The sequence below is a fragment of the Pseudophryne corroboree genome, chromosome 3 (assembly GCF_028390025.1).
Source record: "Pseudophryne corroboree isolate aPseCor3 chromosome 3, aPseCor3.hap2, whole genome shotgun sequence".
Lineage (NCBI taxonomy): Eukaryota > Metazoa > Chordata > Amphibia > Anura > Myobatrachidae > Pseudophryne > Pseudophryne corroboree.
In genome coordinates, this window is record NC_086446.1 from 383,172,104 (window position 1) to 383,187,527 (window position 15,424).

The window sequence follows — 15,424 nt, forward strand, 5'->3', positions numbered from 1 at the left end:
TTGATGTAGGCAGATCTTTCATTTTGAGACTGTACTGGTTGGCATTCTGGCTGTATAAATCTACTGGTATATGTATTTAGCATTCAAAATAGGTTGCCTTTAGAGAACCAAAAATGTATCTTTAGCACTTCTGCTTTCCAATCAGCCTCACCTTTTTCTGGTCATCTTCTGACAGTGCGGCCTTGTCAATGTCACTGAGCTTCTTCAGCAAACGCTGTGTCTCTGGGTTCTGGAAATCACTGTAATCAAAGTTCCTTGCTTGCAACCCATACTGCAGTGTGTGGTTGCTCATAACCAAGTTCTTTTCCAACTGTGAAGGACATTAAGGAACACAGCTGAAAGATAATCTATACAGACTTGCTTAACACTGCCTCATCTGAGTAAAAGTAATACCCCTTTTCCACCAAAAACCTGTGTCCAATCCGGGTAATTGAACACGGTTTCAAGCAGAGTCATAGTGGCTTGAAACCCAGTTCACACTGCAAGCTGGACCCAGGTTAGTGGCGGGTCTTCACTCTTCCGGCGCTCCATAGGCTTTTAGCATGAGCAAGGTTGGATGACCCGGGTCACCCATTTACACTGCAGGCTACCCAGGTACTTCTCAGGTTCGACCCTGGTAGCTATCAAGGACGGATTCCTAGGTAACTGGCCCCAGGTTATTTTTCCAGACACCCTTTTACACCGAGCCGCAATCCGGGTAGACCCAGCAATAGCCCGGGTTATTTTGGCAGTGGAAAAGGGGTATAATTTAAATTTGTATTCTTACAAAGAAAGTTTGTATCCCTTTAACAAGAAACTGAAGCCATTCATCATTTGAGAATCTCCTGAAAAAAATATGGTGTTCCTCTTATAAGAAAAAATAAGTAATCTGTTATAGATTTATGTGGATGCCACTCCAAAAAAAACCAAAACAAAAACACACTTTTCGCCAACCAGTCTGTCAAGATGCACTTAGGTGGTAACATGATAGAGTAAGGAGGAAGCTTGTGCTATAAATGTTTCAAAGACTGCTCACTATATCATAGGTCATGTGACTGATAAGTAGGGATGGGATTCAAAAACCAATTAGCATCCATGCTTTAACTATTGGTTAGAAAAAAATGGAATAAAAGGGATGAAGGTTTAAAAATAAAATAAAAAATAGGATTATATTTTAACCTACGATAAGATGCAATGTTCAGGTGTAGTACTAGTTCCGGGATATGAACAGTTGTCAATTCTTCGATCATTCTGCAATAGGAAACTTCCATACTGTACAGCAGGCATTCCCAACCACGGTCCTCAAGGCACACTAACAGTGCAGGTTTTAGTGATATCCGGGCTTCAGCACAGGTGACTTAATTAGTAGCTCAGTTATTTTGATTTAACCATCTGTGCTGCAGCCTGGATATCACTAAAACCTGGGGGTAAATTTACTAAGGTGGGAGATTTTTAGAACTGGTGATGTTGCCCATAGCAACCAATCAGATTATATCTATTATCTGCTAGAAGCAGCTAGATAAAAGGTAAGTAGAATCTGATTGGTTGCCATGGGCAACATCACCAGTTCTAAAAATCTCCCACCTTAGTAAATTTACCCCCTGCACTGTTAGTGTGCCTTGAGGACCGTGGTTGGGAATGCCTGCTGTACAGGAATTTGTACCCCATCTGCATTTCTCTCTCCCCCCCACCCCCACCCCTTCCTCTCAAACAGTATATGGGAGGATGCTGTCACTCCACCCTCACAGATTGATGCCTCAACCCTGGCACACCAAATGCCCCAGGTATCTGCAAAAAATGCTCACGTACTGCCGAGTGATAGTGGAGGAAATCCAGCTTCCTCCATTTCAAACGTCTTTCAGTGCTGCCCTTTCCCTCGCTAAACGTTCGTACTTCAAGAATCTCATCTCTTCAAACAGTCTTCAAACCACCAGTGCCTCTTTGCCACAGTCAAAACTCCTTCCTCTGCCCTCCCCTACCTCATCTCCCCTTCTCACTCTCTGCTCAAGTTTGCCACTTACTTTACATCCAAAATGGACTTTATACATCAGGACATCACATCCCACCAGACCATCAGCAACCTCCTATCCCTTACCACCCTTCCCCACTCCTCTCGCCAACTTTGACATCTTTCTCCCATGTACCCTGCCCCCCAACTACCAACTTGAACCTATCCCCTCCCACCTCCTCCACTACTTCTCTCCTTCTGCCTGTTCCCATCTTGCCCACCTTCTCAATCTTTCCCTCTCATCAGGCACTGTCCCCTCTGCTCGATCTGGGATCCAGTCAGGATTCCGGCAGTCGGGATCATGGCGGTCGAAATACCAATGCCGGAATCCCGACACTCTTTGGAATGCTGACACCTACTTCCCTCCCACTCACTGCTTGTCCCATTCCAGTCTGACTTTCATCCTCTCCACTCAAACTGCTCTCACAAAAGTCTACAATGACCTCCATGCTGCCAAATCTAAGGGCCACTACTCTCTACTTATTCTTCTCTCTGCTGCTTTTGACTTGGACCACCCTCTCCCTCTGCCAATCCTTCACTCTATTGGTCTGTATGATACGGCCCTCTCCTGGCTGTCCTTCTACCACTCTCAGACCATATCCTATCTTAAACTTAACATGTTTAAGACTGAACATCTACCCACCCTCCCGCACAGTGGCGTAACTAGAAATGTTTCTCCCCCAAGCCAAAACATTATCTGGTGCCCCCATAATTGGCACTAGCAAAGTGATGAATTTGTGTGCAAGGGGTGTAGCCTTGCCGAAATGGGTGTAGCTTTGCATAAAGGGGCGCGGCATTGCAGGAAAAGACTACCTTATACCCCAGTTTTGCAACCTGCATGCCCAGACGTTGGCCACCACAGGAAAAAAAATAATCCTGATTCATGCCCTTTACATTATTTGTAATTTTTCCTCCTACATTATGCCACATACTGCAATGGCCCTTAGACATTATGCCACACACAACAATGCCCAATACACAATGTGCCACACACCGTAATGCCCCTGACACATTATGCCACACACCGTAAAGCCTGTGACATTATGCCACGCATCGCAATGCCAGTTATACATTATGCTACACATTGCAATGCCCCTGAGACATTATAGCACATACAATGTCTGTGATACCGTACACCACACACCGCCATGCCTGTGATACATTATGACACACATAGCAATGCCCGTTATACATTATTCCACACACTGCAATACCCCTGAGACAATATACCACAATGCCTGTGATATAGTATACGACACACTGTAATGCCTGTGACACATACTGCAATGTCCGTTATACCTTATGCCACACACTGCAATGCCAGAGACATTATACCACAATGCCCATGATATAGTACACTACACACCATAATGCCTGTGACACATTATGACACACACACACACACACACACACACACCGCAATGTCCGTGATACATTATGCCACACACCGCAATGCCCATTACACATTAAGCCCTACAGTAAGGCTTCTAATTACCTGCTCGTTGCCAGGGGTTTCATGCTCTTGGTTCCATGCACAGTGCCAGGGATTTTCATGTTCAGGGTGTCATGCTCGGTGCTAGGGGTTTCATGTGCTAGGTGTTATGCTTGTTGCCACGGGTATAATGTTCTGGGCGTCAAGCTCGTTGCCAGGGGGTAATATTCATTTCCAGGGGTTTCATGCACTGGGTGTCATGCTCATTGCTAGGGGGTAATGCTTGTTGCCAGGGATTTCATGAGCTGGGTGTTGTGCTTGTTACCAGGGGGTAATTGCTTGTTGTTAGGACTGTGCTCCCATTGCCACATATGCCCTCAGTGCTAGATATTCCCCCACAGTGCCAGATAAAAATATGCCCCCATAGTTCTAGAAACACACATGACCCCAGTGCCCCATATGCCCCTCTAGTGCCAGCTACACAGATGCCCCCAGTGCCAAATATGCCCCCCTCCCCCGCTACTGCGAGTCCGGGAAGGAGCCTGAGGGCACAGCGCGCGCCTCTCCTGGCTGTGTCCGTCCTGTGTCTCCAGTGGCGTCTGTCAAATGAAGTGCCGGTTCGTAAGCCAATCAAAGCTCGCGGACCAGCAGCTGCAGCTCCTGATTGGCTCACGAACCGGCACTTCATGAAACAGACACGGCGCCGCCGGAGACCCAGGAGGGGACACACAGGAGAGGCACGCGCTGTACCATCCGGCTCCTTCTCGAACACACATAGCAATCAGTGGCGGCACCCCCACGCCTCCAAAGTGGCTGCGGGGACGGGAGTTACGCCACTGCTCCCGCACAACCTCACTTTCCACAATTTAATTATCTATTGATGGCACAACTATCTCCTCTAGCCCCCAAGTGTGCTGTCTTGGCGTAATCCTCGACTCCTCCCTATCCTTCAAACCACACACTTTGCACCTCTCACAAACCTGCCGTTTTCATCTCAAAAATATTTCCAGGATCAGACCTTTTTCAACCAGGATGATACGAAGATCCTTATCCACTCACTGGTCATCTCCAGACTGGACTACTGTAATCTCCTGACTGGCATCCTAACAAATGCCTCTCTCCACTCCAATCTATCCTCAATGCTGCAGCCCGGCTCATCTTCCTCACCAAACGTACTATGTCCACCTCCCCTTCGCTGGCTTCCCCTCCCTTTCAGAATCCAATTCAAGCTTCTCACACTCACTTACAAAGACTTCACCTACTCCTCTCCCATTCACATACATCTCTGAACTTATCTCCCATTACACTCCCACCCATCCTATTCGCTCTGCTAATGCATGCCGCCTCTCCTGCCTACTGATTACTTCCTCCCACTCCTACCTCCAAAATTTTTCAAGTGCTGCTCCCTTTCTCTGGAATTCTCTACCTCTCTCTCTCTCTATACAAAGCTTCAGACGGACTCCCAAGACCCACTTCCTCACCTAACAGAGCCAAATCTCATCCTATCCCTCAGTTCCACAATCACTGGGGGATATTCAATTATTTGAAAAAGTCTGTTGGGTGTCTGTTTTTTCCTGTATATTAGATCTAACAGACAGGAAAAAACAGACACCCAACAGGCTTTTCAAACAATTGAATTCCCCCATTGTCTACCTCTTCTGTGCCACCCCTGTCTGTCGTTCCCCTTTAGAATGTAAGCTCTCACAAGTAGGGCCTTCTTCCCTCATGTGCTTTTCCTTTTCTTACTTGAACCATCTTCGACGGCAGCAAATCCCACGGTTTTCTGCCACCCTGATACTTATTTCAGCCTGTGGCTGCAGAAGCTCACCACCTCTCCCGGATAACCTTATCCGGGAGAGGTGGTGAGCTTCTGCAGCCACAGGCAATTCCAGTATAGCAGTCATCTGGCCGATAAACAAACAGAAATATCGGAGCCCGCAGCGAGCATACTCTGGCTGAGAGCCTACAGTTCCACCCATCTGGATATTCCATCCCGCCGCACATCACACGGGGCGGTGATGGCCTCCCCACCGGGTGAAAAAGGGACGGATACGCTATCTTAGCAGGAAGGATCAGTGGTAACTATAAAACACTGCTTTCAGTTTCTCGCTGAACTGTTCATATTGCAGCCGGGACGCCGCCATATAAAGTTATCTCCGTGTGTGGACCCAGTGCTCAAGACTGTTTGTTACAGTGTTACACACTGCCTAATAAGGACTTCAGCATTTCATTCATATAAAGTGTTGCTAATGCAGCTACCTAAACAGCTACATGCATTTTATGCTAATTAGGGATTATTCCATTTTTCAAAGTTACAAAATACATGCATGTATATATAGGTGACCAGTAGATTAGATTTTTGTTTTTATGTGTATGTAATAAATGTTATTTTTGTGATATTTGCGGAAGTCTCCCGATCTCATCACTGATCTATATAGAGCCACTTTTTCTACAGTATATATGTCTTTTCATATTCATTTTATACATATTTTTTTTCACATTTTAGATTTTTATTAAAAGTAAAAAAACTAGTGACACAGCGCGATGTTTTAAACATCTACCTATATTTTTTTATGCTTAAGACTCTAACCAAGTCTTAAAAACATACGCTGCAGTGTGTTGAATCTTTCTCTCTATATATACTTATATATTTGTGATACATATACTTTATTATTAGCGCCAGGAGGGTGGAATTGGCATACCACCAAGAGACAAGTTCTCTTTATCTCTTCTATAGGCCATAGAAAGAGCAGAAAGTCTGCACCCTCTACAGGTGCACGGGTTCAGAGGTTGGATTCTACTCCCTTAGCGTCCTCAGCATGACGAGGAAGGACTCCCATGTGGGGGTCCACTGGGGGAAGGGGGTTTTCATCTGCATCACTACAGAGGAGCCTTAGTGATTATAATTATATCCCGGGTAATAAAAAATTATTACCCAGGGTTGCAAACTGGATTCAGGGGTTTCCCCCTGGCTGTTTGTTTAATCAGCCCTGCCAATTGTTAGGACAGTGGGTTTGTCCCTGTCATATAGAAAAAAGTTTTTTTTAAAGTGCCATCATGTCTGACACTTCCGTATATGTCCAGTGGTACTGCCATTTGATCTAATTCCCGACATTACTGCCATTTAATTCCAGTCATTTTGTCATTTTCTTCCAGTGATTTGAACCAATAATACCATTGATTAGAACGAATAATTCCTGTGATACTGGCTTTTCATTCTAGTGATTGTCATTTTCTTCAAGTGATTTGGACCAATAAATAATACCATTGATTAGAACGAATAATTCCTGTGATATTGAAGTGTTTGTGTCGCTTAGCTTAGCCATCCAGCGACCTTGGTGCACCTCTTTTTTTCTTTGCATCATGTGCTGTTTGGGGACTATTTTTTTTTTTTTTTTTTTTTTTAAGTGCCATCCTGTCTGACACTGCAGTGCCACTCCTAGATGGGCCAGGTGTTTGTACCGCCCACTTGGGTCGCTTAGCTTAGTCATCCAGCGACCTCTGTGCAAATTTTAGGACTAAAAATAATATTGTGAGGTTTTCAGAATAGACTGGAAATGAGTGGAAATTATGGTTATTGAGGTTAATAATACTATAGGATCACAATTACCCCCAAATTCTATGATTTAAGCTGTTAAAAAAAAAACACCCGAATCCAACAAAAAATGTTAAGGCAGGTTTTGGCAAAACGCGTCCGAATCCAAATCCCGAAAAATTTCCGGTGCACATCTCTAGTTTATTTACCCTCTACTTGTCCTATATTGTCTTCAACTGTAAGTCACTGTTTTCCTATTTTGATGATTCATTTAAGTACTCTGTAATTTACTACTACTACTACCACTACTACTACTTTTGTGAAACCTACACATTATACTGAAGTAAAAAAAAAAAAAAAATACCTCACACTCCTGGCAAAGAAAAATCTAGACTGGCAAAGAAAAATCTAACATAACATGAATTGCTATACAAGTATAGTAAAGTCTATAAAAGGCTAGCCGTTTTCTCACCATAATCTTGTTGTTGTAATCTGTGATGTTTGTGTTGTAAGCCCATGAGGTTTCTGTATAGTCATTCCATACAGCCTCTGCTGTGCTGTTGTATCTACCTAGAAAATCATCTGCTTCTCGCTCATTAGCGTTTTTATCTGTAAATAAAAGCACAATGTAAATGTATAGTATACACTACTTCAAAATATCAAATACTTGCTAACCACTTAAACTTAAAAAAATCAAACAGAGGGGTTAATTTCAGAATAAGAACAGGCAGTATTCGTAAAACACAAAACACACACCCACACCTTTCCCGCTATTTTTAAACAGTTAGTGCAGCCCAGAAATGTTGCCCCTACACAGAACACACTATTGGGCAGGTGCAGAGTGAGTTGTACGCCAGTTTGCATAAGGCATCTTGTGCGAGTTCTATGCTGGAGGAAGAGAGATGCAGACGCACACTCTTAGCACTAAGAACACTGATAGTAAAAATAATTTAAATAAACCCGCACAATTAACATGGAGTATAATTGAAGTTCTTAGCACACATTTGAACAAATATGCGGGCCCATGTAATCCGGCCAGGTGACTTCATCACATGGGTCCCTAATATTCCTAATACTATCACATTCTATGAATATAGAATGTGATAGTATTAGGAATGTTAGGGACCCATATTTGCGCAAATGTGTGCTAAGAACTTCAATTATACTCCATGTTAATTGTGAGGGTTTATTTAAATTATTTTTACTATCAGTGTTCTTAGTGCTAAGAGTGTGCATCTGCATCTCTCTCAGTATAGTATTTGAAGCCTCAGCATGATAGCACCCATTAATATCTTTAGTAATAGAATGTGCAGTCCAGGTCCCCCCCCCCCTTTTTCCATCTTGTGAGAGTTCGCACTGAAACATGCTCAGAAAACAACTGAATACATATGCAGCTATGCACTCATACACATTGTGCACATTATCAAACCTTACATATAGGGGGAGATTCAATTGTTTGAAAAGTCAGTTGGGTGAATCTGTTTTCCTATCCAATAGACAGGAAAAAACAGACACCCAACCGACTTTTCAAACATTTGAATTCCCCCCCATTGTATGTTGCCTGAGCATACTTCAGAGGTACTTACTACATACTTCAGAGCTCTGCATACCTTATGTGTAGAAATGCACACTATTTCTGGGCATTTTTCTTGTGACTAGTTTACGTCCTCTTTGCTACCAACTCTACATCTATATCTCTGAAAACACAGGGCACCAGGTATGTACCAGACTGAATGTTTTATAGCGTTTCATAGGTCCAGATATTGAGAAAGGAAGACTGTATTTGTCACTGTATATATGGGCCCATTTATCAATAATCACATCTGCATTGCATTCTAGGCGTGTTGTACGTCCCAAAATCATCCTTATGTAACAAAGCACACACAGAGACAGGGGCTGTAAGAAACCCATCCCTGAGATGTGTTTGGAGTGACCAGATAAATAGATCCCTCCGTGAGTAACAAGGAAGCATTCACTTCCTGGGCCAGTAGGTGGTGCTGAGAAGATTACTGGCTTCTTTGTAGTCACAGTAAAGTCCTCCTTGGCTGCTCTAATTCTACATGCAACAAGAGCATTTACATAATATAATAAAGTTGAAAAAAAAAAATATAATAATAATAATAATAATAATAATATTATACAGGGGTCTATTTACTAAGCCTTGGATGGGAGATGAAGTAGATGGATATAAAAGTATCAGCCAATCAGTGTATAACTGCCATATCACAGGCTTGGTTTAAAAAATTACAGCTTGGAGCTGATTAGTTTGTCCTTTATCTCCGTCCAAGCCTTAGTAAATAGACCCCAAAGTACCAACCAATCAGTTCCTAACTGACATTTTTCAAAACACAGTCAATAAAATGACAGTAGTAGTTGCTACTTTAATTTCTCTCCACTTAATATTTCTCCAAGCTTTGTTAAATCTGCCCAAATTTCTGCATGCAAACTGAAGTTGGAGATGAAGTTCTGCTGCTCTGCCACAGTCCACTGTGACGGGGAAACAGGAAAGCATCTGGCTGTGTGTACAGGCAGTCTGCTGATCGCCTGTACACTTGCTGCAGGGACATTAAAAATGCCTGCCTAGTTGTGAATCAGACAAGACACATCAGGTGGACGATTGGTAAGTGTGTATCCACTTACTAATAGTTAAGTCGACTGATCGGCCACCCAATCGGCCAGGTGTGTACCCAGCTTTAGTGACGAGTATAAAAGGCTATGCTGATTGAGGTATCTAATTAAGATAGTGTGTGCAGATAGTGTAATATTCGTGATAGCAGTGTGTACTGCCAGGGTAATGTTAGTGATAGCAGTGTAACGTTAGTTACATTGATGGTATTGTCTGCTAGTAGCATAATATTAGTGATCGTATTTGTGGCGAGGTTTGATCTTTTACCTCATACTAATGTGGGCAATGTCTGGTAAAAGCAATAGTGTAAACACCCTTCTTATCTCCTGTTCCCTAGCAGCATCTTATGCACCAGAGTCTTTGGGGCAGATTCAATTAGTCTCAATGTTTAATGCAGGCTTGTAGCTCCTAATAACATATGAAGCTATTCAATTATAAGACCATTTCCACATACTGTAAACCCACAGATTGCAGGTTAAGTGGCCAGAGCTATGGGCTAACATGCTTGTGGTGGGCACAGTAAAGGCTGTCTGTGAGATTAGGAATAAGGTAAAAAAATACCCAAAGGTGTTCGGGCGCTGTGAGGCGAGCTGATTAGCTAAGCACACCTTTGAAAAAGCTGCAAGGTCTATGCAGCGAAACGCGTCAGGTACTCACCCGTTGGACCAGGATATCTCTGAATTGGACCCGAACCAGCCCATACAGTCGACCAGCTATCCAGAGGAGTCCGAGAGAGGCACCAGCTCTTTTCCGCATTGCATGAGGTACTCACCATCTATGGGACATTGCACTAACACTCTAGCGGTATATGGAATTATTCCATGGACTCTCTCCAGTAACATCTAAAAGGGACTCTCATTATTGGATTATAACTGGATACAATACTTATGGGCAAAATATGGAACGGATTCCAGAGAATATATCGCATTAATCCTGTACCAAAACCTTTGGTAAACTCCAATTTTTGCATTTAATTGGTAAAATCCATTTACTCTGCATATATTTGGCACATTATCTTGCACAGAAGTAGTGTTTTTTTAAAGAATTATTGTCTTTTAATAAAAAATTTTAATTACACATTTAGTGGTCTATATTGTTCTTTCCTCTGCCAGCGCAGCCTCCCTCTTTCTCGTGTCTGTGGGATTACCATGGGCTGCAACTGAATTGCACTGGCCACTGCTACAAGCATGCAGCTAATTGAATCTGCTATTTTGTACACCTAGATCATCATGTACTTCAACCGCTAGGTCTTGAACAGGGAGATGTTCAGATTTTGGCAGATTTAAGAGATGGATACTGCACATGCTGATAACGTTGGGATTAGGGTGTAAATGACACAGTATCCACTTTATTAATGCAAACACCTGATCAACCATTAGCTGTATTCTTTTATTCATGGTAGCAACTCAATGCTTAAAATCAAACAGAATGGTGATCAGTTGTTGCTCAGACCAAACACCAGAATGGGGAAGAAATGTGATTGAAGTTACTTTGGTATCAGTGTGGTGAAGGGGAAGGTGTGGTCAAAAATATAACTGATATGTTAAAAGAATTGTACTGTTTTTTTGGTTTTTTTTTTTGGTTTTTTTGGGTTTTTTTTTTGGGGGGGGGGGTACATACGCATCGTAAAAAGACTTCCTGTCAGGGGTGTGACTAGAAATGCCTGGGCCAATCAGACAGCATATGAACTATCATAAAAAGTCATGCAGAGTACAAGATCTGATCCATCACCAGTAAGGATCCAATGAGACAGTATTAAATTGCACTAAAGGCAATCTAACAAGTTAGCTATACACACACACACACACACACACACACACCTGTTCATTAATAGTTTCTATTTTCCACTCATAATTAACACCTTTTTGGAAGTATAAAGTACAGGCTGTACATACTAAACTGCCATATAAGTTTCATGTAGCCTATATGATAAAGTCATGGGTACAGTATCTTACTAATGTCTCCTGGGTATCCATCAGGAGTGGGTGGCGTCCATGCAAAATCTGGCCATCCAAGTGTTTCTCCATTTTTATTGTTTTGTTCTATCAACCAGTCTGTAACAGGCTGGAAATATTCCAACAGGGGCCCGACATCCATTTTGTCTGTACCAATCATATCTTTCAGGACCTCCTGCCAAGTTTTTGAAGACCCTGCACGAAGTACAGTCCTGGAAGTATCAGGAGAGGTCATTATAAATGGGATGATAAACCAGAGAAGTATAGGTCAAGAATATTGTATTTTATCAAACAGCAAAAGAACAAATCCTCCCAAAACATGATTTTAAGTTATAGCGTTCAAAGGGCTGAATTCAATAAAACGTGATAATAAATAGTGCTGGGAATGTGGGAATGAGATCCTAGACTATTCAGTTAGCCGCTTCGCGCCCGGCACTTCAGTCAAGAGATGCAGGTGAGGTTACCACTCCTAAATAATGCTGGGTGCGATGCTGTCGCGCAGGCTGTAAGACCGCACCTCACATCGCAGCACTAGTTTTGTCAGATTTCTGCTCGCCCCTCAGGAGAGTATAAACAGAAATCCGTGGCTAATTGAATAGCTCCAGACACTTATTCCCTGCCCTGGCCAGTGGCGTGTTTCACTGAAACGGTTATTTACAATTATTAGTACATATATTATTTTTATCAAATGAAAAGCTGCGCAGCATCCGGTCTATAAGGTGCCCATAACATGCTAGTATTTTGGCAACCAAATAAGACCTTACGGTATACAATAAAAGGTGCAAAAGAAGGGCACTCTTACCTCCGTCCGTTATTACCCACTCTTGTTTTATTTTGGTATAATTGTAAATTGCTACAAAATATGATAGCACTAAATATGAATGAAAAATCAATAAGCAACACTGGCCAGAAAAAACTGTATGCATGGGCCAAATAGCCTGCAAGTCTAAACTGAAATTTGACAGGCTGTATTAACCACCTAGCCCCTCTCCTTTATATTTATGGAGGGGAGTGTGTCTCAGAGGGATCGGGTCAGTCCCCCGGCTAAACTCTGGACTCAGTGCGAGATATGAGCACAAACTATCCCTCTCGGAGTGCAGACACGACACAGCCCTTCTCTGAATAGGACAAGGAAAACTGTTCTGCACATTGGCAGAGGGTCAGGAGGGGAGGCTGTGGTCAGGAGGGGAGGCTGTGGTCGCATGAGATGTGATCATACAGGGTCAGGAGGGGAGGCTGTGGTCGCATGAGATGTGATCATATCCGTAGAAGCAAACCTGCCTGCAGTCACATGAAGTGCGACTGTTCCATCTAAGTGGTTAAAGAATGACCTCATCTGACTGTCTATGTTGTCAGCATCAAACAGCTCTAACTACAGTATGCCCAGTTGGCTTGTTTCTTTGATCAAACATTTATGTACAGAGATCCAGTCACCTGGTGGTCAGATCCAGTCACCTGGTGCTCAGGCCCAGATTTAACTAAGTATGGCCACTGAAAGTGTTCATTACGTTTGTTTACACTGAAACTTACTATTGACAATTGATGGTAACAAGGTCATGGGGGACATCCAATTAGCCCCGGTAATTTACTGGTGCCAATTGTCCCGCCGGAGGCTATCTAATTAGCCCCGATAAGCCGACATGAGACACGGCTTATCTGGAATTTTGTTTCACCTGCCTCCGGGCAGGTGAAACAGAATCCTCAGAAACAGCCCATTTTTGTCAGAACACTGTGCGGTTTCTATCGAAAACACACAGGTTTCACTGAACCCGTGAGTTTTCGGGAGAAAGTGCATTTTTTTCTTCTTTTTTTAGAAGAATGTTCCAGACAAATGTTTACAGCAATTGAACCACAGTAAATTTGATAGCAAGGAACATTCCAAATGAAAGATTGTGACCCATGATTGGCTAAATGTGGCTCTGCAATTATGTGCTTGCTTTACTGTGTAGAACACTCTTTTTCAAGATGCCCCTTGTTCATCTGTTGTCAAATAAAACTAAGCTCATTAGGACAGAATGGTAGAAAACCTCTACTCTGAGAGAAAATAAATTAGAAGGAAGTAGTCTATAATGGGGAAAAGGCAAGAGTTCCATCATGCTGCTAAAAAGGAATACTCACTCTAGCATTTTGCCAGCCTCTTTCGACCGATAAATATCACATGTGTGCAGAGAGCCTGTGTGGTTGGCAGCTGTGCATAGTGCTTTGTGGAACTGGAACTGCAGCACAAAACTCACAAAGTATCTGAAATACAAAACAAAGATCAGCATCTCAGGAGATGGGAGGAATTCTTAACTAAATTATGCTAATATTTAATTATTTATAAGCCAGGTATTTTGGCGAGATTAAGTTGGATCAGGTCATTTGATATGACATAATGGGAGAACAGTCATGAAAGGAGAACAAAACACTGGGTAGATTTAAATTCATGCTTGCCTACTTTTGAAACCGTATTTCAGGAAGATTGTGAAAGCAACACCTATGAGTGCAGTGGTAAAATGAATGTGTGCTGCTGCACCTGAGCATTGCTGCTCAGTAACAACTTCTTGTTGACGCAAAGGCATGGACACATTCACGATTTTACAGGCTTGTTCATGTATGGTGTTCTACTCACATAGTTCCATTTAAAAGTGGTCATGAGAAACCTTATTTGAAAACGTATGCAGCCATAGGATCACTGGGGCAGATGTATTAAGCCTGGAGAAGGGATAAAAGGTGTGATAAAGTAGTGATAAGTGTACAGTGATAACGCACCAGTCAGCTCCTGTCATTTTTCAAATTTGTAATGACTGGCTGGTGCGTTATCAGCTTGCGCTCATCACGGCTTTATCCCTTCTCCAGGTTAATACATCTGCCCCATTGTGCCTAATAACCAATGGTGGGGAATGGCACCGATGATCCCACTAAAATGTATATATTCCCATCCCGCCCAAATACATAACACACCTCCCAACTGTCCCGATTCCAGCAGTACAGTCCTGCTATTCGTACACTGTCCTGCTGTGCCACTCGCAGGCAGCAGTGTCCCATGGGCGGTGGAGGGGGCAGTTAGGGTATCTTTTGATTACTCGCTGCTCTGCACAGCAAAGTAGGGAGTGATCCCTGAATAGATGCCATACACACGGCATCAATTCAGTGCTGGGAGGTGAGCACAGGGCTGGCCAGCTGCTCAGGGTCGCTGACCGCGCCCCCACAATGCAGAAAATCGGGTATGTATGAGGCCATGCCCCTTTGCAGAGGTCACGCCCCTTCCACTCTAAGTCACGGCCCCTTTTCGGGTCGTGCGCAGATCCCAATTCTCAATGCACAAAAGTTGGGAGGTATGCATAACCGCTACATAATATGGATAAGGTACAATCAGGGAGACTTGCTAGACTTTTTAGGAAGTCAGGGAGATTGCTGGTATTTTAGGGAGTCTCCTCCCTGACATTCAGGGAGAGGTATGTGGAGAGAAGGGGTGGCTCTGGCATAGTCTATGATAAATAAGTGTTTATATTCCTTTGGATATGATCTTTCAGTAACAGCCAGAAAATATGTGGATGACAAAAGTGCAGTAATGTGTAATGCACTAGCACTTCAGTTTGCAAGAGTACATACAAACTCACTTTGAATCAAGAAGTGGTAGGCATTGGACAAACTCTCATCGTTAAACTATGGTGGATGTGTGAGCAACATAGATGTTGCCTGGAATGGTTTGCATCCATTGGTACTGTGTTGTAGAACTTATGTAGTTTACTCACCCTTAATAGGATGGAAGAATGCTTTGGACATTCATTTATAAACCAGAGGTCTGTTGGTATTATGTGTAGTGGGATCCAATGGCCCAGGTTGAGGGAGCACACATAGGCTCTGTGAAATTAAAGTTCTAAGCGATATTTCCTTGGTTTTTATT

At 43.0% G+C, this 15,424-nt stretch overlaps 1 protein-coding gene across 1 annotated transcript in view; it reads right to left on the bottom strand.

Moving 5' to 3' along the window:
* Nucleotides 1–15,424, bottom strand: part of ACE (angiotensin I converting enzyme) — a 110,712-nt gene that overhangs the window by 45,768 nt on the left and 49,520 nt on the right. The window contains exons 11-14 of the mRNA XM_063960005.1: nucleotides 13,654–13,776; nucleotides 11,536–11,747; nucleotides 7,427–7,563; nucleotides 152–310 (exon numbers count right to left, since the gene is read on the bottom strand). Of these exons, the coding sequence (XP_063816075.1) occupies nucleotides 152–310; nucleotides 7,427–7,563; nucleotides 11,536–11,747; nucleotides 13,654–13,776 (631 nt within the window). The remainder of the gene's footprint in view (nucleotides 1–151; nucleotides 311–7,426; nucleotides 7,564–11,535; nucleotides 11,748–13,653; nucleotides 13,777–15,424) is intronic.